Source organism: Trachypithecus francoisi, unplaced genomic scaffold (assembly GCF_009764315.1).
Source record: "Trachypithecus francoisi isolate TF-2019V2 unplaced genomic scaffold, Tfra_2.0 Lachesis_group20, whole genome shotgun sequence".
Lineage (NCBI taxonomy): Eukaryota > Metazoa > Chordata > Mammalia > Primates > Cercopithecidae > Trachypithecus > Trachypithecus francoisi.
Window position 1 is genome coordinate 16,512,264 of NW_022681466.1, and position 25,199 is coordinate 16,537,462.

A 25,199-nucleotide genomic window follows, 5' to 3' on the forward strand; every position below is an offset into this window, starting at 1 on the left:
TGTGAGGTAGGGATTGGGTCCCTTCAGGCACATAAATATCTACTTGTTCCAACACCACTTCCTGGTGTTCTTGTCCAAAATCATTTGACCCCGTATCAGATGGTTCTCGTTCTCTTTCCAACACTAAGCATTGCAGCTAAAAATGTGTTTCATGCAGTCTCTCTCCACTCAAAAAGTGTGGTCTGCAGACCAGCAGCATCACATCATCTGGGAGCTTGTTAGAAATTCAGAATCTGGCACCATCCCAGCATTACACAACCCCCTAGTGAGTCTCAGGCAAGTTACATTTTGAGCGGCAATAGTGTGGCTATTTTTTGAGGAATGAGGATAATTTCTGAGGAATGAGGGGAAACGTCATCATGACATTTGCTGCCTCTCACAGCCTCCCCATGCACTACAGCCTGTGGGGCCTGCCAACCCATTTTCCCTGGTTCCTGGGAAGGATTTACTTCCAGACTTAACCTCTGGGTCCACCTCTCCTAACATGTGCTGTGCTGTTCTTTGCTGCTGGGATTGAGGGAAGGGGGCCCACTCACTCACCCACTCCTCACTTTCTAATACCCACAACCACCTGTTCAGTCGCCCAGCAGTTCCTATGCTCTCCCCTATACACATTCTTCCACCTGGAACCTCAGTGTCCTCAATTGCAGAACCAAAATAATAATGGTCTTGATATCAGGAGCTACTGTGAAAGGAAGTGATCTGAGGAGTACCTGGGCGTAGAGATAGCACAATGGAAGGCAGTTATCGTCATGGCCATTTCAGAGCTCTTTTTCCAGTAAAGCCCTTGGATGCTGGTCGCCTCTGCTATGTAGCCTCACCCCCCTGCAGCCAGGCAGAATGGAGTTTCCCTTCTCTCCAGCCTGACTTCTCCTCCCCTGCTCCGCGCCCCCAGGGCAGCGTGCACTGATAAATCTTTCCCAGCGCGTTGCATTGTTACAGCGAGTTGCCCTCGCATCCGACCGGCCCCCCGCCCCAGCTCGGGAGATCTTCAAACCCAGATCTCTGCCTTGGTCGTCTTTGAAGCCCCGGCCCCCGGCACAGCGCCTGGCATCTGGAGGGCGCTCAATAGTTTGTAAAATCGAATTCTCTGTTGAGCAGGTGTCCACCCCTCCACTCGCGGAGGGTGGGTTGTGCGGCCGGAAGGGAAGGCTGGCTGTGTGCCAGGGCGGGGGGGGGACACAGGCAGGGGGCTCAGGGAGCGGGAGAGCGGGAGGGGTTACGACGCCGGCTAGCGGAGCCCGGCCCGGGGGGGCGGCGGTGCCAGACGCGGAGGGCGGCCTCCGCTCCTCCCCCGCCTCCTCCCCACGCCGCGCCTCCTCCGGCTCCGCCACCCTCGCCCTGCGCGGCAGCCGCAGGGAGGGGCCCAGGAAGGCGGAGCCAGCGGCGGCCCAGGCTCGGGGCACCCGCGCGACTCGCGTTCGCGGAGCACACATCCTGGCGCGACGAGGTAGGAGGCGGTGCGGGGAACGGACGAGGGAGCTGGGCGCCGCGGCGGGAGGGGCGGGAGACTGGGCCGAGACCCTCCTCTCGTGCTCCCCAGCAGCCTCGCGGCCCACCGAGCCCACCGCGGGGGTCTCAGCCCCGCCCCTCGGCCCCCGCCTCCCTCTTCCCGCGCCCGCCCTGCCGCGCGCCCCCAGCTCCCTGCCGCTCCGCGTCCTTCGGGACCGCCCTCCGAGGTCCCCTGGGGTCGCCGCTTCTGCACCCAGCGCGCTCCTTGTTCTTCCCACAGGTTCCTTCAGAGAGCGAGCGGGAGTCGGTGCTCAGCCTCCTGCGGGGAGCAGCCCAAGGGTGAGTCCGGCGTGGCGGGGCGGGGCCGAGGCTGGCGGGCCCGGGGCGGTTCTTATGCCTCTTAGTGGCACCTGGGCTCGGCGCCGCGGGCTGGCTCCATGTTTGCGGAATGAATCAATCATGACTCTCCTTCTCCTCTTCCTAAGGAGGACTTTTTGAGGTCCACGTGCTGCAGAGCACCTTGGGGGGCCAACTGAGATAGGAGTCCCCCCCGCAGAGTGGAAGCCCGACTCCCATTTCTCCCCCTCCTCTCTGCACTCCAGTCTGGAGACTCCCTTTGGGTTGGGTCTTGGGGGGTCGGGGAGAGGGGGCTTGTAGACCCAGCCCGGTAGTTGTGGAAGGTGGATCCCAGCGGGGGCTTGAGCCAGGACTCTTACAAGGTTATAGTGGAGGGGGCGCGCTGCGGAGGACAGCAGACACTGTCAGGCAGGGTCACTTGGCACTTCCAAGGCCAGCCTGGAAGAAGAGCCCGCTTGAATGTGGATTTTGACCCACAACTTTCTGAACCCTTCCACGCCGCTGTTTCTTCATCAATAAAATGGGAACATTCGCAGTCTTTTCTCAGGACTTTGTGCAGACAAAAAATTTATCATAGAAATCACCCCACACAATGCTTGGCACATTGAGGACACTCAGCACATCTTAGCTTTATTTCCTTCCTCTCTGAAAAAAGTGAGCAGAGTTATTTGTTCCCATCTTCTCTGTCCACAGCTTGGTCTCAGAGAACACAGTAGATGTGTAGTCAGTTTGTTGAATAAATATGCCTGATGGAGCTTCAATACCCACCCCCATCCCCTTCTCCCAGAATCTGCAGGGAGAGGTCAGGACGTGACAAGACCAGCATGCCAGTGCTATCGGAGGACTCTGGTAAGTACCTCCCCCGGACTGAAGACAAGAGCCTGCCTGGCAGCCTCCAGGCCCTGGCAGTGGGAGCCTGGGGAGAGAATGTCCTCACGGCAGGACGGAAGTGCTGTTTGAGGCCCCACTTGGGCTCCTTGGGGGCAGGGAGCACCTACTGCGTTTGCTATCCTTTGTTTTTCTCACCTCTCCCCAGGTTTGCATGAAACCCTGGCCCTGCTGACCTCCCAGCTCAGACCTGACTCCAACCACAAGGAGGAGATGGGCTTCCTGAGGGATGTTTTCAGTGAAAAAAGCCTCAGTTACTTAATGAAGGTGAAGTCCCACGTCATCCTGCCTGGAAGGGTGTCTAGAGGTCTTTCTAGCTGTCTGTTTCCATCTGAGATCATCCTAGTCATCTCCCTGCCCCAGGAAGGCCTTCACTTGCCCACTGCACAGGACTTTCTCTTACGGTGCCCCATCAGTGGCCCAGTCTGCTGCCCCAGTTGTCCCCACAGCAATGGGTGGGATGTGTGGTGTCCAGGGTGCATCTGAAATACTCTGTCTTTGCAGATTCATGAGAAGCTTCGCTATTATGAAAGGCAAAGTCCAACCCCAGTTCTGCACAGCGCTGTGGCCCTCGCTGAGGACGTAAGCCCCAGGTTTCTCCTTCGAGTGTCTGCCCCACTCCCTACCCTGTAGAATTTCTTCATCTTGCGTCGTTTGCTTAGTCTGGGGACACCAGGAATCAGGAGCGCAAAGGTGAAGAGGTGTTTTCTTCCCTTGTCCTCCTCTTTCTCTTCCTCTGTCTGGGTTCCCCGAAAGGCAGGGAGAAACCGGTGAGCCTTGGACTGGGTTGGGAGACACTGACATGGGGCTGCCCACTATCTGTGTGTTCTTAAGCAAGTCTTTTTCCTCTGCTGTAAATGAGAGCATTGGATTGGCTGAGCTGTTCCCAAACTGCTCTGAACACCGGTGATTTGAATAGATCAATTAGACATTGTATCTGTGCTTTCCTGAAGTCAAGGGACCTAGAGTGTGTCCCCGCATACTGGCTCAGGCTTCTCATTTTTTAAAGGAATGCTTCTTAATTTCTTGTGGACCTAGTCGTCTGTGTTGCATGGTTGGGGAAAAGCCATTCTGGTTGATTACTAAGATCAACTCCTGAATAAACTCTCCTAACCCCAGGAGATGGCCTGGGGAGGGATGAGTGCAGCCTGTGGGTGCAGAGCCCTGGGCCCTTCTCCACTGTGGAATGTGATTAGGGGCACATTAGGTGCCGGGTTCCCAGACTCAGCGCTGCCTGTCCCACTGGCTCTGTGATGTTAAGTAGGCCTCTCAACCTCTCTGAGCTCCCATTTCCTCATTCATAAAATAGCATCTGAGAGCCAGGTAAGCCCAGGTTCAAATCCTAGCTGTGCTGTATATGAGCTCTGTGACTTCAGGCAAGATGTTTAATCTCTTTGAGTCTCAGAATTCTCATCTGTAAAATGGCAAAGTAACAAGACCCTCTGCATCGAGTTGGTTGCAGGGTTCAGCGAGAAGATCCACATAAAGCAGAAAACACATAGGGCTTAAAATGGTGGCTCCTTGGAGGATGGCCCCGTCGAGCTGCTCCTGACCCCTGGTGTGATGTTCCCGGGATCATCATCCTGGGGTGCTTGAGGGTCTGCCCCTCAGCCCCTGGGGGCTGCAGCTGGGTGGGCCCTTGGGTCTGTGGCCCAAAGAGGAAGGACCCAGCAGATGTGGGGCAGGGGCACCTCTAGCCATCGGTGGCACCTGTCTCATTCTCTGCAGGTGATGGAGGAGTTGCAGGCCGCCTCCGTGCACAGTGATGAGAGGGAGCTGCTCCAGCTGCTGTCCACCCCGCACCTGAGGGTAGTCGTGCAGAGCCCCTGCCCACCCATGCCTCTGTGTCTCCTGGGATGGAGGTGGAGGGAGCTCTCCTCGTGAGGCTGAGGAGTGGAGACTTCTGAGGGAGCGATCCTCAGCACTAGTGTCTGGGCAGTTGTCTCTCTGGCTTGGCATCTGCAACGCTCCAGACCACCACCCAGCCACGGCCTGCTGACCCTGTGAGCGGCGGGCCAGCCCTCCTTTTCTCTTGCTTCCCCGGCAGGCTGTGCTCATGGTACATGACACGGTTGCCCAGAAGAATTTTGACCCCGTTCTCCCGCCTCTGCCTGACAATATCGATGAGGATTTTGATGAGGAATCTGTGAAGATTGTCCGCTTGGTGAAGAACAAGGAACCCTTGGTAGGTGCTGCTGCCTGCTTCTCTCTCACCCACTCTTCCCCTGCCTCTCACCCCCACCCAGAACACTGGGACAAGACCCTCCCCAAAGTCTTCAGAGTGAGTGACAGCAGCTTTGCCGGGGTTGCTGCTCGTCCCTGTGGCGCCTCTGTGTGCAGGGCACGCAGAGTTGGCCAACTGTGGCCAACCCCCTTTGTGCAGTAAATAACCTGCACAATTGTATAGGGTGACCCTGATCATCCTTTAAGCCAGAAATGGACAAACTATAGCCCAAGGGCCAGACCCAGCCCACAGCTATTTTTTAAAATAAAGCTTTTTTGGAGCACAACCAGGCCCATTCACTTACAGATAGGCTGTGACTGCCTTTATAGTGCGATGGCAGAGTTGAGTCATTGTGACAGAGACTGTGTAGCTGGCCTCAAATATTTACGTGTGGCCTCTTACAGAAAACGTGTGACAATGCCTGCTCTGAATATTGAGGAAGCACGGGGCATTCCTCTCCCCAGTAGACAGATTGCTATCACTTTGGTCCTGGTTCAGCATTGATTTACTGAGCAAAGGGACAGTGTTGTTTATGAGATGCACAGAAGTGGTGGAAGCCCAGAGAATTGAGATTGGCTCCAGAAGATCCTACAGCTGGCGTTCTCTATTTCCAGCTTTCCCCAGATGACCTCGGATGAGCCTCTTCTGCAAGCAGATGAGGATCTCTCCTCTCCCTCTGTTTCCTCACCTGTAAAATGGAGCAGCCATCCATTGATTTAGCAAACACATTGTGAGCCCTCCTATCCAGGCTCTGTATTGGGTGCTGGCAGTTCAGAGCCGAATAAATGATGGATAGCGATGCTGTAAAGTTCTCAGGTCTCGGGGGGCTAGAAGTCCTGGGGTTCTTAGTTGATGGCCTCTCTTTCTAGCAATAATTATTTTATGTACTTCAAATAGATGGCACAGATGATGTTAACAATAAGTGTGCAAATGTGTTTGCAGTTACAGCCACTAATAAGTGGTTAACATATGTTGAGTGCTTACTGTGTACTAAGTGCCTTGCGTGGAATCCTTGCAACAACAACACTGAGTTAAATGCTATCCCACATCTCACAGGAAACGGGCTTGAAGAGGATAAGAGATTTCCTTGCTAAGGCCACATGCTTTTTGTAAATGGCAGAACTGTGTTCACACCCAGGGCTCTCCAGCCCTAGAGCTTAGCTCTTAAGCTTTCTGCTATCCTGCTGCAGTCCAGCCTCTGTGGTGCAGGAAATCGAGGGCTCGTTAGTGCCTTTCTCATCCTAAGTGTCATCTCTGCTGTGCTTCATGGGCCAAGTCCTGGTCCCGAAGCTCTGGCTGGGGTGCATAATTGGTTTCCCTCAGCAGCAGCAGAAGGCCTGGTAACCCTGTGATTGGGTAGAGGCAGGGTGAGAATTAGCTGGCACGTATCATCCTCATTATTAAATGTCTTTACAAGTGGTAGGAACTGTGATATGACAGAGATGTGATGAAGAACGTACTGGATTTGGCATCGCAAAAAGCTTTCCCCTTTACCAGCTGGGTGACCTTGAGGATATTTAACTTCTCTAAGCCCCAGACCCTCATCTAAAATGTTGCAGTGTTATTGTGCCTTGTAAACTGAAAAGTGCGGGGCTGTACTAATGGGGGATGTTGGTTTTGTTTTGTCTTCAGCATTGAGAAGGTCCCCACTGATCTGCCCTCAGGACTGTCAGAGGGAGGGACTGGGGAGGCTGTGTTGGGTCCAGAGAGTAGGGGTCTGAGATTTGGAGCTGCTGCTTAACGAACCTGTCTCTTCTGTCTCGGGTTCAGGGTGCCACCATCCGGCGGGACGAGCACTCAGGGGCTGTTGTGGTGGCCAGGATCATGCGAGGAGGCGCAGCAGACAGGAGCGGTGAGTGGCGGCGTGCAAAGCTGGCCCACCCCCGATCATGGCCATTGTTCCAGAGCCCTCCACCTTTGCTCATAGGTCCCCTTCTCTCCTATCAGACCACCTGTTTGGGATGTGCTTTGCTTTCTGGGGTTGTGGCTGGAATTCTCATCTCCTTCCCAAGTCAGTAGAAATTTTAATAGAAAATATAGGCCATCTGGGCGTGGTGGCTTACACCTGTAATCCCAGCACTTTAGGAGGCTAAGGTGGGCGGATCACTTGAGGTCAGGAGTTGGAGACCAGCCTAGCCAACATGGCGAAACCCCATCTCTACTAAACACACAAACCTGGGAGGTGGAGGTTGCAGTGAGCCAAGATCATGCCACTGCACTCCAGCCTGGGCAACAGAGTGAGACTCTGTCTCAAAACAAACAAACAAAAAAACCGGGTGCTGTGGCTCACACCTATAATCCCAGCATTTTGGGAGGCCAAGGTAGGCAGATCACCTGAAGTCGGGAGTTCGAGACCAGCCTGACCCACATGGAGAAACCCCCGTCTCTACTAAAAATACAAAATTAGCCAGGATTGGTGGCGCGTGCCTGTAATCACAGCTACTTGGGAAGGCTGAGGCAGGAGAATCACTTGAACCTGGGAGGTGGAAGTTGTGGTGAGCCGAGATCACACCATTGCACTCCAGCCTGGGCAACAAGAGCAAAACTCCGTCTCAAAAAAAAAGAGAAAAAGAAAATATAGGCCATGTGTGGTGGCCCACACCTATAGTCCTAGCTGTTTGGGAGGCCCAGGTGGGAAGATTGAGCCCAGGAGTTTCAGGTTGCAGTGGGCTGTGATTACACCACTGCACTCTAGCGTGGGTGACGCAGTGAGACTGTCTCTAAAAAAAAAAAAGAAAAAATTATATATACATTTATATGTATATATTTTATATATTTTTTTTATATACGTGTGTATATATATATATATAATATAGTCATGGAGTACTTTGGGGTGATTGAGAAAAAGCTCATGCGTTGGTTTAGTCCAAGGACTGTGACAGTTAAGAATATAGCATGGGCTTAGGGGATTACTAACTGTGGGACAGGGATGACACCCTTCCCCACCACCCCAGGTCTTGTCAAGCCGCTATTACAAAGAGAGTGTTTGTGCCCCAGATTCATTTGGGTAGAACGGTTGAGAATCACTGGTGTGTGGAAGAGCTACTAAGCTGGGAGACAAACCTCCTGATATAGGGGGATGTTACCCCCAAAGTCTGGGGGGTCACCGTTGCAGAGAATCCTAGACCAGCACTTTGCAAACATTAACAAGTGCACGAATTCCCTGAGCATCTTGTTAAAATGCAGACTGATTCAGCAGGTCTGAGCTAGGCTGAAGATTCTGCACTTTTAACCTGCCTCCAGGTGATGCTGATGCAGCCAGGCCAGTGTCCACTTTGAGTAGCAAATAGGGCCCTAATATGCCGAGACATTTGTCATTCAGGCAGAGGCTCATATTGTGTTTACAGTCTTAATGATGTCTTCACTGGTGCTTTTGTCTTTCCTTGTTAAGACTTAAGAACGCCATTGTAGGAGTATATCTGTAAACCTAGGAAGGTGAAGAGTTAATGATAATTCTAAAGAAGCAGAGGTTATAGCAAAAAGAACACAGGCTTTCTACATCAGAATAACTGTTTGAATGCTGGCTTCGTTATTTCTTAGCAATGTGGCCTTATGCAAGCTGCTTAATCTTCCTGGGTCTCAGGTGCCAACTTGTAAAATGGAGATTTTACTGGGTAATTTGAGCCCTCCGTGCCGAGTGAGGTGCCCAGCACTCAGGGGCTTAGTTTGCCCGAGTCCCACCCATCAACTTTAAACCTCTAGTTGGCCCTGCAGTGGGCTCCTCAGGCAGGCCCCTGTGGTGCTTGGAGCTCTGAGTGATTGGTGCTCAGGCTCTCCTCCTGTGCTGATGGTCAGTCCCTGTGTCTCCTAGGCCTGGTCCACGTTGGAGACGAGCTCCGAGAAGTGAACGGGATCGCAGTCCTGCACAAGCGGCCCGACGAGATCAGCCAGATTCTGGTCCGTGCTACATGCCTGCTAGGGATGTGCTGGGTCTTCAGACACCCAGAGCGGGGCGCTTTCCGGAGCCAAGGCAGATTCTGGCTTAGCCTTGCTGTTATCCTGAGGAGGTGGCAGGCAAAGTGGCCTTATGGTGTGCCCCTCACGGTGTGCTTGGGGTATGGGGTGGCGGCAGGAGGAGGGGAACTTCCCTTCCATCTGCCTCTCTTAGACCCTCTTCTCAGCACAGCCTTCCTTCCTTCCCCTGGCTCCCTTTCACAAGGTCCCTCCTGGGTCCTGGGTCCTGGGTCCTGGGTATGAATCCTGGCTCTGCCTCCTTCCAGCTATGCAACCTTGGACAAGCCATCAGATCATCTGAGTTTCCATTTCCTTTCCTTTAACGTTGGGATAGGGATTCTTTCTCAACCAATGTGTGGTTATCATTGGGATGCCAACATCTGGAAAAGGGTAAAGCCCTTCAGAAGTGTAAGGGGATTTCAAGGTATTCAATGCTTGGCTGAAAACCTCCATGGTCCATTCTGGGGAGTTGAAGTCAAAACTGAAATTGTGAAAAGCCCCAATCATAGCTTGGTCCCCTTTATCCTCAGAATTCCTCCCCCAACCTGATACTCTTTGCTAACTTCTGATAGTTTTGGGGGCAGAAACAGGATAAGATAGGAAGAGAGGAGGCCCACTGTTTAAAGCCCTCTCTGGGCTGGGCCCAGTGTTCACGCCTGTAATCCCAGCACTTTGGGAGGCTGAGGCAGGTGGATCACCTGAGGTCAGGAGTTCGAGACCAGCCTGGGCAACAAGGTGAAGCCCCGTCTCTACTAAAAATACAAAAAATTAGCTGGGCATGGTTGTGGGCCCTTGTAATCCCAGGTGCTTGGGAGGCTGAGGCAGGAGAATTGCTTGAACCTGGGAGGCGGAGGTTGCAGGCACTCCAGTCTGGGCAATGAGAGCAAAACTATCTCAAAAAACAAAACAAAACAAAAACCCAACAAAATAAAGCCCCCTCTGTAGAGGATGCAGATTGCAGGCAGGCCCTTCGGTCCTTTTGCCCAAGCTTGCTTTTTTGTGGCTTTGGGTGCCAACTTCCTTGTGCTCCAGAGCAAGGGTGTGGGCTGTCTGGGTAGTGGAGAGGCCAGGAGGTGGTCTGTTGGGGGCCCTGCTGTCCTGGTCTGACAGCATTCTTCCTTGTTGGGCCCCTGGCATTGGGCTGCAGGGTCTCTGTAGATGAGGGTGAAGGGAGCTCCTGGAAAGCTGGGCATGACCTGAGATTGGGGAGATGGAAGCAAAGAGGGAAGTATTAATCAGAGGCCAGCCCCAAATCAGTCAGGAAAGAGGCAAAGGAAGCTGAAATGGGTTGTTCAAATGACCCAAGAGGAAAGCAAGGAAGGGAGCCCTCTGGGGCCCTAGCGGTCAGCAGGGATGGAGGATTGGAATTCAACACGTAGTCCTTGGGTTCTCATGGAAAGTCTTCCGTCTCTTTGTCTTTTGAAAATACAGTTACCAACCCTCCACTGCTAAATTTGAACTGGCTTTAAAATAATAAAAATACAAAAAAATACAAAAAGGTACAGTTACTTGGTTACTGAGTTTTGCTTTAGTTCATTCAACCAGGGCACCATCCTAGAAGGGTGGGCCTTGGGAGGCTGCAAGTCTGACTTTCTGAACATCAGTTTTTAGGCCTGAGAAGTAGGAGTTGAGCTCTTGGAGGGTTAGACCTGGTAGGCGAGAAGCTTCTGTTCTCTCTCGTTTCAGGCCCAGTCCCAGGGATCCATCACCCTAAAAATCATCCCAGCCACCCAGGAGGAAGATCGCTTAAAGGAGAGCAAGGTATGGGGAGATGGGCCTCGCGGTGCCCTCTCTCAGCTTGAGAGATGCAGCTCGCTGGCTGGGGGCTGGATCCAGTCCAGCCTCTTGAAACAGTCATTCGGGAACAGATCATATATCTGGTCCTAGTAATCTGTGCCCATTGAAGGACTTTAATTCCGTCACAAAGTGATTCATTTGTTTGTACCCTGCCTCTTTCTAAACGGGATTTGACGTGGCTTACTAATAATAAAAGACGAGGTTATTTTAATTGAAATAGAAACTCAGGGCCATGAAGAGGAGGAGAAGGTACCAAGTGTGCTGAATTCTGAACCAATTAAGTAACTGCCATTTGTTTAATGGTTGCTGAGCCTGCCTTATTTGGTCACCTCCTCTGTGCCAGGCACTCTGCCAGATGCTGGAGACAGGGACTCTTGGTAGCTTCAAGGGTTCCTGGTGCAAAAGGGCATCAAATCTTTCCTTGCTATGTAATAAGTGCTTTGTCAAGATTCTGTACAAAGAGTTACAGTCACCTTTGAGGGTGTCAGAGTGGGGGTGTTGGAACTGAGGCCTGAAGAAGGTAAAGAAGAGTAGGACCTTGGTGGGGTCTGCCCATACAGAGGCTCCCTGGCATTCTGGAAAGGAGCACGTTAAGGGCAATGTGGTGGGGCTTTGCAGGGAGGATGGTGGTGAGTTTTGCTGGGGAGGTGGGTTAAGCTTATGTTCTGAATGGCCTCAATGCCTTGTTAAGGGTTTTGGCATAATCCTTGCTTAGTTTGGGGCCTCTTAGAAGCTGCCCCTGAGACAAGGATTTTAATGCAAATGGTTTATTTGGGAAGTGGCCCCAGGAAACACCAGTACAGGACTGGGAAAGGGAAGACAGCTGATCTGACTAAGGGTGTGTTATCAAGCAGGTTACCACTATGGGCAGCTGGAGCTTAGTCCTGCTGGGAACTTGGGGAACTACTTCCTCCCCTGTGGCACACATGCCTCTATCATCCCACCCAGGGACCCTGGGAGCTGGGCGATCTATACACCAACTCCTGCCAGGCTGCACCTGGGGGATTAATTCCTAGCAACTTCTGCCTGCTGGATTAGAGAAGAGCAGGCTCCAGTGGCCAGAGAAAGTAAGTCCTTAGGCAAAGAGATGCAGGTGCTGGCAGCTGGAAGTCAGCCCAGGCTGCACTGAGTGGTCCAGCCCTGGGGCATATGGGAAGGCATCCCACAGCCCAAGAGATAGTCCCATAGGTTCTAATAAGCTCTTAAAGGTGGTTTTTTTTTTCGGTGTGTGTGTGTGTGTTTTTTAAGGATGGGAGTGGTACAGTTATATTTGTGTTTTAGAAAGCTCCCTGAGGCAGCCAAGGGGAGAGGATGGAGTGGGTAGAGGTAGAGGTTGGAGGCAGGGAGGCCTGGTAGAAGGCTCTTGTAAAAGCCCAGGTGAGACGTTATTAAGACCTGAACTGTGAGATGGTGGTTGATGAGATAGGAGGGCATCACTTTGATTTCACGGTACATTTGGATCTGAGTTTCCTGGCAGCCAAGGCAAAAAGGATAGCGTAATGAATTACATACTGTTGAGCAGAGAATGGAAGGAAGCATGCCAGTTTTTCAAGATTGATTCCCATACCTGCCTGTCCGTACTTAATGCATGAAAGAAGAGACGTTACAGCATCTGGCACAGAGGGTATGTCAGTCGATACTTCGAAGAATGTGGATTTGTAATGGACTGTGTCTTCAATGACAGTTTTTTGCAGCAAGTGAAGAAATAATCTTTAGATAGCTGTTTCTTATTTGTGCTCTTTGGTTAAATCCCAGGGCATAATATTTCCTGTTACCTGATGGAAAGTGATTCTTTTTAGGGCAAGCGAATGTGGTCCCCATATGCAACTTTGAGGGTTCTGACTTGAGGAACCCTCTTTGAGGAAGAGAATTTGGTTTTCCTAAAGGACAAAATGAGTAGCCTGTCCCCCAGCCCATCCTTCTTGAGTATTTCTTCTTGATCCAGATGCTTGATTTGGGCTGGCCACTTAAGATTACACTCTTCTGAGTGCTTAGGACCCTGGTAACATCTGTGGCTGGTTAAGGGTATCTGTCCCCACAACGTATGCCAGAAAGTTCTTACTGTTGTCCAATGGAATCTTTTCTGGTTGACATATAAAGGAATACAGTTTGTATCTGAGGAAGACCCCTGATTGCTTTTTTTTTTTTTTTCTGTTTGCCACTGAAGTGATTGGGCTCTAATGGTCTGAAAATATAAATAAAATTAACGCATGCCACCAAATTATAGAAGAGAACAAGGAAGTGTGAAAAATGCTGTGTACTCACACCATCTTCCCCAGAGAGGGTGACTCTAGAGTAGAGGGGGGAATTGGGGCTTGGCCGAGTCTATGGCCGATGAGGCAGGATTGAGCTGTAAGAGGTGTGGGTGTCAATTACCCACTGAAAAGTGATGGTGAGGAGTCAGTAACAGTAGTTTTGTTGATATTTGTGTTCTTACCCAAACATCTAGATTACTTCTATAACAGATGGCTGCTGCCTTCCGTCAGCTCAGTTGGTGTGTCAAAAATAACACTTGAGTTAGAAATTGTGCTTGCCTTTACTTTTTGTTCCCAGGATTAGTTGTTGCTGTGTGTATGCTAAGAGGCTGTTATGAGGACAGCTGGTCAAGTAAATAAGGAAATATTTAGGTGAGAAAGAGATATTCAGTCATGGGGCCTATTAATTTTCTGATTCTTGATGGAATTCCTGACTATAGTATCCCAAATGGTTGAAGAACAGTTAAGAATGTATGTGCAGTGTTTCCAAGTAGCTTTCTATTCGAAAGGCCGCTTGGCCTTCCTAAGTGTGGGTGGTCGTTGTCATGTGGCCTTTGATGTGGCAATGACCTGTCTGTGCTCACGTGGGGAAGGGCCGCCTCACCAGAGCCCTCCTTGTGCAGGTGTTCATGCGCGCCCTCTTCCACTACAACCCTCGCGAGGACCGGGCCATCCCTTGTCAGGAGGCGGGCCTGCCCTTCCAGCGCAGGCAGGTCCTGGAAGTGGTGAGCCAGGACGACCCCACGTGGTGGCAGGCCAAGCGAGTCGGGGACACCAACCTTCGAGCCGGCCTCATCCCCTCCAAGCGGTTCCAGGAGAGGTGGGTCTGGGGTGTGTTGTGAAGGGCTGGTTCCAGAGTGGCAGAGGTGCAGGTACATGACAGGCCCCCAAGTCTCTGTGTCCTCACAGCCAGAGGGGCCTGCTGAGCGTTGTTTCCCCAAGGTAAGTACCAGCTGCACTTGTGTTTGGTCTTTTCCCATAACTAGTGGTGATGGCTATTTGAGATTTAAAGGAATCTATTGTGTGTGTGTGTATGTATATATATATATATACACACACAAAATACATGTATATATACAAATATATATATTTGTGTGTGTATATATATATCTATATAGATATACACACACACACATTTTTTTTTTTTGAGACAGAGTCTCACTCTGTCACTCAGGCTGGAGTGCAGTGGTGAATCTTAGCTCACTGCAACCTCCACCTGCCGGGTTCAAGCGATTCTCCTGCCTCAGTCTCCTGAGTAGCTGAGATTACAGGCGTGCTCCACCATGCCTGGCTAATTTTGTATTTTTAATAGAGACAGGGTTTCGCCATGTTGGCCAGGCTGGTCTCAAACTCCTGGCCTCAAGTGATCCACCTTCCTTAACCTGCCAAAGTGCTGGAATTACAGGCATGAACCACTGGGCCCAGCCTAAGTGAATGTATATTTTATAATGCATGCTTAGAGAATGCTGAAAAACAAAATATAAAAATACAGAAGAGAGGCTGGGCATGGTGGTGGCTCACAACTGTAATCTCAGCACTTTGGGAAGCCGAGGCAGAAGGTTCCCTTGGGCCCAGCAGTTCGAGACCAGCCTAGGCAACATGGTAAGACCTTATCTCTACAAAAAATAAAAACTTAACTGGGCATGGTGGCACACACCTGTAGTCCCAGCTCCTTGGGAGGCTGGGGTAGGAGGATCACTTGAGCCCAAGAAGGTCAAGGCTGCAGTGAGCTGTTACCACACCACTGCACTCCAGCCTGAGTAACAGGGTGAGACCCTGACTCAAAAAAAAAAAAAAAAAATACAGAAGAGGAGGACTATGAAAGAAAATTCCCCATGCCTCACCCCTGTCTTAACAGCAGTTTATTTCCTTACTGTGCTTTTTATGTGAGTGTTGCATACAGAATTTGGGGTCTTGCCTTTTTTTTTTTCCTTTTTAACATTTTTGGCATGAGTATTTTCCATATTATAGCATCGTTTTTGTGGTGTGATTTTAGTGGCTATATACTAACTCATCAGAAACTGTGCCATTCATTCCTAGGCGGCAGGTACTTAGGATGAATTGAGCTGGCCTTGTGCTGAGCATCTTGCAGGCTGCTGTGAACCTGGGGTTTCTGCCCTGGAGGAGCTTATAGTTCAGTGGAAAAGTCAGACACTCTTCAAACAAACAGTTTATATAAATGTAATGGGTGCAAGGGAGGAGGACGTGGTGCTCTGTGAGTTCATATTAGGAGACTGCGTCCTCATCCAGGAATGCAGGGAAGGCTTCTCGGAGGAACTAGCTAAGTGATTTCACTGCTTTCCTATGGCTGCACTTTTATTAGGTTGTTCCCAATTCTTCACTGTTAAAAGGCTTCAGTATACTTACCTTGCACATAGACTGTTCCTCATATTTCAAATTATTTCTTTAGACTTCCAAGAAGTTCAGTCTTGGGTCAGAGGGTGGCAGTTGTGACTTCCTCTGTGGGTTGTAGCCCTCACATCTTTTGGTGTGTGGACTGTGGTAAGGACAGAACCTCAGGGTTCACCCATTTCAGTGGCCCTCAAGGTGTGGCCCCCTGGCCAGGGCCTTCAGCATCACCTGGGAGTTTGTTAGAAATGCAAATCCATGGGTCCCACCCAGAAACTCCACATTCTAACAAATGTTCCAGCTGATTCTGAGGTGCCGAAGTCTGAGAACGAAGCTCTGTCCCCTCGGGAACCCCAGACCCATCTCCATTTTAGGGTTCACAGGTCTTGGCAACATCTTACCAGAGAATGTGGGGAGGGCCCTTCAGCTGCATTTTTTTTTTTTTTTGAGACATAGTTTCACTCTGTCGCCTCGACTGGAGTGCAGTGGTGTGATCTCAGGTCACTGCAAACTCCACCTCCCAGGTTCAAGTGATTCTCCTGCCTCAGCCTCCCGAGGAGCTGGGATTACAGACGTGCACCATTATGCCCAGCTACTTTTTGTATTTTTTCACCATGTTGGCCAGGCTGGTCTTGAACTCCTGACCTCAAGTGATCCTGCCACCTCGGCCTCCCAAAGTGCTGGGATTACAGATGTGAGCCGCCACACCCAACCCTTCGGCTGCATTTCAATGTGCAAATCTAGACACCTCTGAGAGCCTCACCTCTCCACTGACAGCCACACTGGACAGTCTGCCCGGGCTGAGCCTTCCACTGAGGGGAGAGTGTTAAATTAGAGTCACTTCTGTCCTCGGCCTCTCCTGGGAGTCATTCTGCTGTTTCCCAGCTCCCTCAGAGATGGGGAGGCTGGAGAGTAGAGAAGGGGCCGCCTCTCCTTGGAAATGGGCCATAGGAGAGTAATGACCAGCTGAGGATCGTATGCTGGGCTGGATCCCTGTGTGGCCATCTTGAGCTGGATGAGCTATTTCTGGACTTAGAGACTCAGTTTCTTCCTCCTGGCGAACCAGTGAGCCCTGTGAAAGTGTTCCCTTTGTTGGAACTTAGTGCGAAGCAGGAGGCCCTCAGAGTGTCCAGTGTGTGCCCACCTGTGGGATCCAGGCCTTGGTTTCCCAAGTTTTCCAGAAAGTTCCTTTCAAATGATTCTCTGGCCCAGCTCACGGGCCCGCCCATCCCCTTGTGCCCCTGCAGACGACTAAGCTACCGGAGAGCCGCGGGCACCCTGCCGAGTCCCCAGAGCCTCAAGAAGCCGCCCTGTGAGTAGATTGTCAGAGATGGCACTCCGGGGAGGGCCCGGGGTTAGGATGAGGGAGGATTCAGGCTGGGAAGAAGCAGGCAGTGGGGTGGAGGGGGCATCAGGGGTCTTGTCTGAGCTCATGGACTCCAGAGGAAGGAGGAGGTGGGAAGTAGCAGGTGGCTGGAGTCCCTGGAGAGGAGCTTGTATATTTGGAATCCATAGATGATGCTGGGGGATATGTTAACAACTTTCCCAAAAGGATGTGCAGACGTGTGTGTGTGTGTTCACGCGCGTATGCATGTGCGTGTGAGGATCTACAGCTTTCGTTAGATTCCCAAGGGCTCTCTGACCCTGAAAATGGAAGAAGCAGTGGCGTTGGAAGGGAATGGAGAAGGCCGTGTGTGACCCGATGCCTCTGGTAGGGCTGCCGACTGCCAGACTGGGCAAATACAAATAAATGATGCCCAGTTGAAGCTTGAATTTCAGATAGATGACAGATTGGTTTATAGCATAAGTATGTTTTTATTTAGTTTTTATTATAGTATAAGTATGTCCTGTGCAATATTTGGGACATACTTACACTGAGAAGTTACTTGTTGTTTATTTGAAATTCAAGTTTAAGTGGGTGTCCTGCACTTTATCTGGCAACTCTACACCGTGTAGCCCTTTACACTTTAGAAAACACGTCAACCTACTTCTTGGAACGCTATGAAGTCAGTAGAGTCAGGTATTTTTTCTAAGCTGGGAATATGTAGGGTCACAAGGTTAAGTGAGCAGAGGTGGGGTCACATTTTCTGAAGGCCTGTGATCAGAGCCCCAGGGTAGGACCCCATGTAGCAAGGAAGCTTTTCCAGGGCATGATCTCTCCGGTACTAGAGGGCAGACTTGTAACCGAATGAGTGGCCTGAGCAGGTGCCAGGTGACCAGAACACAGATGGCCTGCAGCTCTGCTCCACCCTGCTCCACCCTCAGGCATCTGCATTTTCCAGGGCCAGACTCCAGCCCCAGAAAAGAGAGAGTGGGTCCTATTCTCACTGCAGGATCCTAGAGTAAGCTGCTCCCTGGGGCCCTGACAACGGCCACTTTTCCAGACTTGCTGTCAGGTTAGAAGGGCCACTGAGTGCAGTGGCTTTGAGGCTGCTGCGCCACTGACGAGCTGGCTTTCTCTGGGCTGCTAATGAGACACACACAAGAAGACTAATTAGAGCAGGTCTTGGGGTTTAATAATGTACCACAGCTCAGATCACAGGTTCACTGGAGGAAAGGGAGAGAGGCCAGATGGCGGGCTCCTCAGGCACCCGGGCCGTGGCTGCCCTCAGCCGCAGGGTCCCCGCTTCCCTCCACTAACGCTGTTCCATCTGTCTTTTGTGCAAACTGCAGATGATCAGCCTTGTGACAAAGGTAGGCCCAGTATCTGTCCGCTGTCCACAGGCGCGGCCCCTTTTCCATGGAACGTTTGGGGCCTGAGGGACTCACGTTCTTTCCCCATGTGGGCAGCTCTGTCCCTCCCGCTGTCTGCACACCTCTTCCTGCTCTGCCAGCCAGACTGGGCTGTTTCTTGAGGCAGGCAGAGTTGGTGGGGACAGGGTTCAAGGCCTTGGGGCCCCTCCCTGCCCTCCTGACATGCGGGGCCCAGCCTTTCCAGGACTCAGCTGTGCTGTGATGGGGCTGGGTAGGAGACAAGGGGTGGGAGGGCAGGGCAGGCGGGAGTGAATCCCTCCTTATTCACACTGCTCACACTCAGGGACTGGGGAGGCCTGCTGGCCTAGAATCCCCCTTAGGGCCTGGAAAGGCTGTTAGGGGCCTAAGCATGGAAAACTGAGCAAAACAGAAGACTTTGCTTTCTGGGGGTATCCAGGACATGGGATTTCCCCTGAGCTCCCCATGAGACACCATCCCAGGGGGCTCTTCCTGCCCGGCCATCCAGGGGCTGGGTCCCCGGGCCAGATGTGTCTGGCGGGACTCACTGGCTTCCTTCCCTCTTTTGCTTCCCAGAGACCTGTGACTGTGAGGGCTACCTCAAAGGGCACTATGTGGGTAAGTAGCTCCCCTGACACCCACATGCACAACCTGCCCCACCCCAGGCTGCAGAGGCAGGGAGAGGTCAAAGCAGGGTGATGTGAGCCCCAGGAGTCCTGGAGCAGCAGAGCCTGTGGGACCCCCGTCTCTCCTCAGTTCTCTCAGCCTGAGCGGGAGCTGAGCCTGCCCAGGCATTGAGTCCCCACCCAGGTTTTAACCCAGCCATGGGGCACACACCCCTACATTAATACCAGTTCTATTATCACCATCATCACAGTTGGAGTTTATTCAGTGTTAACACCACCACCACACAGTGAGGGGTGTTGATGGCTCTCCAGAGCCCCTTTTCACTTCTTTTACTTTCGTCAGTTTTTTCAGAGGTCTTAGAGATAGGCAAAAATTTTGTTTTGTTTTTTGGTTATTTTTTAGAGACAGGGCCTTGCTCTGTCACTCATGCTGGAGTACAGTAGTGACATTGCAGCTTGCAGCAGCCTCAACATCCTAGACTCAAACAATCCTCCCACCTCAGCCTCCTGAGTAGCTGGGCCTGCAGGCATCTGACACCATGCCCAGCTGATTAAAAAAATTTTTTTTTGTAGAGGTGGGGTCTCGCTATGTTACCCAAGCTGGTTTCAAGCTCCTAGCTTCAAGCAATCCTCCTTTCCAAAAAGTTTTTGAACTTTTTTTTAAAATTATTTTTTGAGAAATGGTCTTGCTTTGTTACCCACACTGGAGTGCAGTGGTGTGATCACAAATCACTACAGCCTCAGCCTCCCAGGCTCAAGCGATCCTTCCATCTTAGCCTCCCAGGCTCAAGCGATCCTTCCATCTCAGCCTCCCTAGTAGCTGGGACTACAGGTGCATGCCACTACACCTGGCTAATTTTTGTATTTTTTGTAGAGACAGGGTTTCACCATGTTGCCCAGCTGGTTGTGAACTCCTGGGATCAAGTGATCCCAGGCCTGCCTCGGCCTCCCAAAGTGCTGGGATACAGGCATGAGCCACTGCACGCAGCCCCTTAGCTTTTATTTTGAAGTAATTTCAAACTTACTGAAAAGGTGTAAGAATTATATAAAGAACTCCCATATACTCCACAGCCAGATTCACCAGTTGTTGCTCCTTTGCCATGTTTGCTCAATTTCCTTTCCCACATCTCTGCATTTTTTTTCCTGAGTCATATGAGACTTAGTTGTAGACATCATGTCCCTTTCCCGCTAAATCTCTCAGCATGTATTTCCCAAGGCCAAGGACTTCCTCAGGGCAGTGATCAAATTTTGAGAATTTAAAATGCATCCAAATCTATTATATGCTGTTATTTAAATGTTATCAGTTGTCCCCATCATGTCCTTTATGGCATTTTCCCTTGGTCCAGGATCTGATCTAGGACCACACATGGTATTTGTAGATTCATATCCTAATTTCACAGATAAGGAAATTGAGGCTCAGAGAGATGAAGGGACTTGTCCAAGGTCAGTCACGTGCCAAGTAAAACAGTGATCTTGAGCCCTAGTTTATGAATGCAGGGGTCACCCTTTCATCTTACCATTGTGTTTCCCGAACAACCTCTTCCAGTAGCAGGAGGAGGTTGGGAGAAGTCAGTGGGACTCAGTCCCATCTCCAGGTCTGGCCAGGTGGAAAAAGTCTCTTCTGGGAGATCCTGAGACAAATGCCATAGTGTCCCTCTGCCCCTCCTTCCAAGCTGGTCTGCGGAGGAGTTTCCGGCTGGGCTGTAGGGAGAGACTGGGTGGCTCCCAGGAAGGGAAGATGTCCTCCGGAGCTGAGTCTCCAGAGCTGCTGACTTATGAGGAGGTGGCCAGGTACCAACACCAGCCCGGAGAGCGGCCCCGCCTGGTGGTTCTGATCGGTAGGTGCCATCCTGTGTTTCCAGGAAGTGATCTGGTTTCCTCCCTGGAGCAGGTGGGGAGGGAGCTCACCAGGGACCCTGGTCAGCCTTCCTCTTGTCTCCCAGGGTCTCTGGGAGCCCGACTGCACGAGCTGAAGCAAAAGGTGGTGGCCGAGAACCCACAGCACTTTGGTGTCGCTGTTCCACGTAAGAGGGCCCATGTGGGGGTGTGTGTTTGCCTGCACACGCACACGCACAAGTATTTCATGGGGACTTAACTTCCCAGATTCATCCAAATCCTTACTTTGGGTTTAAAGGATCACCAGGTACTGCCTGCTATTGGCAAATTATGGGACAAAGGCATGATGGGAAGAAATCCACTCTCAGTGGTCCTCTGAGACCCTCTGAGGCAGAAGCTGGAGGACCACTTGCTTGGTTCCTGCCTGGGGTGGGAGGTGAGTCCAGAGCACATTGTAGGCAAAGTGGCAGCCTCAACCTGACACCAAGGGGCCCCCACAGTAGGGGGCATTCCTCCTCATCACGGTGAATTTTGACTCCGATGGCCCCTGCCCTCTGCTTGGATGAGAGGGCAGGTCAGAGAAGCCACAGAACCCTGTGAGTGGTATTTCTTGGCACTCTCTCATAGCCAGATTCCAGTTTGTCAGGGTGGCTGGGTACATTCCTGGGTGATGCCTCCCCTGCCAATTCCTGGGGCTTGCTGCTGCTAGGGGCACTCTGGGATGTCAAGCTCCAGTGGGCAGAGGATCCTGGTTCTGAATGTGATAAGGAGGATGAGGAGGAGGAGAATGAAGGTGCCAGGTAATATGCCAAGAGATTTTATGTGCAGTCCCCTGGGTCAGCCCTCCCAGTACCCCTGAGAAGAGAGATTGTTATCGTCTTGTATGGCAGAGGAAGACAGTGAGGGTCACAGAGATTAACTAACTTGTCCAATGTCACACAGTTGGTAAATGGTGGAGCCAAGATTCAAACCCAGGCAGCCTGCCCCAGTCATGTTCTTAATGAGGGTGCACAATGGCCTCTCACCTGCTGCCTGCCACTTCGTGCCCTTGGCTGCCTCTTTCCTTTCTGGGACTCACTCTCAGTCCCCCTGGCCTCAGAGGGATGCAATGTGAATGCCTGGTGGCTACTGAGAGGGGTGCTGTGGCCGTGGTAATGGGGCTTCCTCAGAGTGTTCTGGGGCAGAGCAGCCACGAAGCCTTACTTTGATCACACTGCTCTCCCTGGGCCCAGCACCTAGTCTGTGGGTTGTCAGAGCTGTCTTCCAGAGCCCAATTTGAAGTGGCAGGGATGTGGGGGAGGTGGTGGCACTGGGGAGGCCATTCTGGCAGGACACCTGTGATGAACCTGGAGGGCTTCAGGGAGCCACAGCCTTCCAAGTTTCAGGGGGAGCGAAACAGGACATGCAGGGGTTGCTAACACACTGATTGTTCCGAACCCTCTGGATCCATCCTCTGGGGAAGAGGTACCTGGATGGTCAGGCCCACCTGCTTCTAGGCACTCCACAGATAGGAGACTTTCCTCCTTGGTTTTAGAAACTGGGGGAGTCAAGGAAGCCTTCCCAGAGGCAGTGACTTTTATGCTGGGTTTTGAAGTGTAAATAGGAGTTTTCCAGGCAGAAGAGAAAGGAATAGTTTTCCGTACTGAGTAAACAACATGTGTGAAGGGACAGAGCAGTGTTAGGGACTAGGGAGATTAGTGTGGATGATGTGCTGGAAAATGGAGCTGAGAGGTTGGGCAGATCATGCAGGTCTCATATATTCAGCTAGGGTGTTTAGAATGTAATGCATAGATAAATAAAAGTTTTTAAGCAGGGGGATGATGTGGTTGGAAAAGTGACCCTAGCAGCTCTGCCGGAGGTTGGACTAAGATGCCACAGATAGAAAACAGGGCATCCCCTGGATGGTTCCTATGGGCCAGAAGACACAGCGCCCCAAGATCCCATTTTATCTTTTGGGAAATGCCGCGTGTGTGGCTTTGTGTGTGCCCTTGTTATGTGGAAGACCTGATTTTCCTCAGAAGTGTGCATCCCAATTCTGTTATGGAAATCAATGAGAAAACACCATGTGTTTTAACATTTTTGTTTGAGAGCCAGCCTTGCTGAAACACATCCAATCCATATAGGGACGATCTGTCTTCCTGTCTCCTTTTTCTGGAGATGAGAACTAATTGACTAAAGAATTAAAAGCATACATCAGGGTCAAGTGTATATGTGGCTCCTTTGTTCTCAAAAAAGAAAAAGCATTGAAGAATTAAAAGTTAGGACCTAGGGGTCTCTTAAGTGATTCTTCAAAAGCCACAGCATCTGCTGGGCACAGTGGCTTATGCCTATAATCCCAGCACTTTGGGAGGCCGAGGCGGGTGGATCACCTGAGGTTGGGAGTTCGAGACCAGCCTGACCAACGTGGAGAAACCCCGTCTCTACTAAAAATACAAAAGTAGCCGGGCGTGGTGGTGCATGCCTGTAATCCCAGCTACTCGGGAGGCTGAGGCAGGAGAATCGCTTGAATCGGGGTGGCAGAGATTGTGGTAAGCCGAAATCACACCATTGCGCTGCAGCCTGGGGAACGAGCAAAACTCTGTCTCAAAAAAAAAAAAAAAAAAAAGCCAGAGCATCAGGGAGTCAGTTAGCAGAGTGGTTAAGGGTATAAGCTGGGCATTTGGCAGAGAGACCGATTCTGGCTGTGCTCTTTACTGGTTGTGTGTCACTGTGCACAGTGCCGAGCCTTTCTGTGCCTCAGTTTTCTCAGCTGCATCGAAGAGTTGTTGTGTGAATCAGTGATACACCTGCCTGGAAAGGCACAGTGCCTGATACAGGGACATACGATGAGGTAGAAGTGCTTGGTTTAGACACAGCAGCAGCCAACTCCCAAATGAGTGCCTAAGCCTGCTGCTGTCCCCGCGTGCTGTGATATCTCTTTGCCCAGCTTTCCTTCTTTCTTTAAAAGATACCACCAGGCCCCGAAAGAGCCATGAGAAGGAAGGAGTGGAATATCACTTTGTGTCTAAGCAAGCATTTGAGGCCGACTTACATCACAACAAGTACGTTGCTTGATGGGCCAGTTGGCCTTCTAGGCAGCTGCGTATTTTTGTATCTGCCTGTATTCCACTGGAGCTCCCGGGAGGGCTCCCAGAAAGGATGGGGGAAGCGGGAGAGAAGTCATGTTGGGAGGTCCCCTTTCCTTTGCTAATTTAGGAAAGCTGAGGAACTAAAGGTCTTTTCCCCTTTGGTGGTGTTTTAGGTTCCTGGAACATGGTGAATATAAGGAAAATTTCTATGGAACCAGCCTGGAGGCCATTCAGGCTGTTATGGCCAAAAACAAAGTTTGTTTGGTGGATGTGGAGCCAGAAGTGAGTTCCTGGGCCTGCTGGCCATTTCTGGTTAATGGAATTTATAACTAGGGGATTGTACGTTTTATACAACACTTAACCTCAGCCTAAGGAATTTTTAGTCTGGAACACTAACTGTTCAGTTTCTTTGGGTCTTCCTTTGAGAATCAAATGAAAGCCTTGTACCCCAAAACATGCCCTTCTATCCACAAATTCTGCATTAATTGTAGGGAGCTTGTGGACACTCTGGTGGCCCACAGACCCAGGCTAGTAACCCCTGCATGGAACAGATCATGCTATAGTTGGTGGCGCTGATTGGCCATTGCAATGTGCCAGAGAATTAGATGTCAGTACCCAGGTGAAGCTGAGGCTGAGCGCTCGGTGCCAGGCCTCCCCCTCCCCAACCAAGGCAGGTGGAGTCAGTGGCTTAGAGAACCACTCAGGGAGGCAGTGAGGAGAGCAGTTTAAAGGGGACAAAGAGGGAGGGAGACATGGCCCTGTGAAGTGCTTCAAAAACATTTCCACTCCTGCACACCCAGCATGCTGTGGGCTCAGCAGGGGCTTAGCCATCTTTTTAACCTTGTCTTTTAGAAAAACTTCCAAGCTTTGAACTCAATCTGGGATTTTTTTTTCCCCTCTATAGAAACAGCTCTCTGATTTTATGATATAAACTGTAGGCTTTATTTTAAAGAAGTTTGCTTGAAACATATTCCAAAAAGCACGTTATGCCTACAAAGGAAAACGCTCACTCATTTGGACTTACAGGGAGTTAGTAATCAAAATTAAAAGTCTGAGTTTCAAAAATTTTTTTTGAAAAGTGATTTTATGGATCACTTTATTGATCAAGGGTGCAGATAATGCATATAGCAGTTTAATACTTAGTGTTTCCAAGTGGAGCCCTTACATTCTAGATAAAAATGCGTTAATCAAGAGTACAGTTTCTACAGTCTACAGTTTAAGTGATCTGTTCGGTAATCTCATTTGCTTTGCAGACCTTTTCTTTGAATACCAAGAGGAGATGTAATAGCACAAATTTGGTAATAGTGTAGTCCAATTGATGACATTTGACTAAATAGATACACACTGACTCCTGCGTCCTCACCCATCAGAAATGGAAGGTGGAGAGGAGCCTAAGAAGGTTAATTATAGCCCGAAGGGTCAGAGCTAAGAGAGACAGCAACTCTCTCTGAGCTGAGGCTTAGGAACCTTCTATTTGCAGTGAGTGTGACTTCAGGGCCCCACTGATTTCAATGTCGAAGTGAAGGACGAGAAAAGGAGCAGTTGGTCTGCCCCACTGAAGTCCATTGTCATGGGACCCATGTAACCAGGACCTTTGCTGTTGAGGTTATGGGATTGAAGCACACGTTGAGTTTTCCAAAGTATATTTCACAATAAAACACTTCAAAAGTATATAATAATC

General features: G+C 50.8%; 1 protein-coding gene across 4 annotated transcripts in view; it reads left to right on the forward strand.

The window, feature by feature from the left end:
- Positions 1-1,211: 1,211 nt before the first annotated feature.
- Positions 1,212-25,199, forward strand: part of MPP3 (membrane palmitoylated protein 3) — a 33,659-nt gene continuing 9,671 nt past the window's right edge. For 2 of the 4 annotated variants that reach the window (XR_004430542.1, XM_033182832.1), the window contains exons 1-16: positions 2,544-2,658; positions 2,846-2,964; positions 3,202-3,279; positions 4,426-4,506; positions 4,745-4,882; positions 6,692-6,773; positions 8,733-8,818; positions 10,562-10,636; positions 13,551-13,747; positions 16,524-16,588; positions 17,950-17,970; positions 18,565-18,606; positions 20,288-20,452; positions 20,558-20,638; positions 23,398-23,491; positions 23,692-23,800. Coding sequence is in view for 3 of the 4 variants with exons in the window: in XM_033182832.1 (XP_033038723.1) it covers positions 2,559-2,658; positions 2,846-2,964; positions 3,202-3,279; positions 4,426-4,506; positions 4,745-4,882; positions 6,692-6,773; positions 8,733-8,818; positions 10,562-10,636; positions 13,551-13,747; positions 16,524-16,588; positions 17,950-17,970; positions 18,565-18,606; positions 20,288-20,452; positions 20,558-20,638; positions 23,398-23,491; positions 23,692-23,800 (1,533 nt within the window). In the remaining variant the exon portion in view is untranslated. Of the gene's footprint in view, positions 1,451-1,732; positions 1,792-2,543; positions 2,659-2,845; positions 2,965-3,201; positions 3,291-4,425; positions 4,507-4,744; positions 4,883-6,691; positions 6,774-8,732; positions 8,819-10,561; positions 10,637-13,550; positions 13,748-16,523; positions 16,589-17,949; positions 17,971-18,564; positions 18,607-20,287; positions 20,453-20,557; positions 20,639-23,397; positions 23,492-23,691; positions 23,801-25,199 lie in introns of those variants that run through there. The other 2 variants (XM_033182833.1, XM_033182834.1) reach the window with 2 other exon arrangements.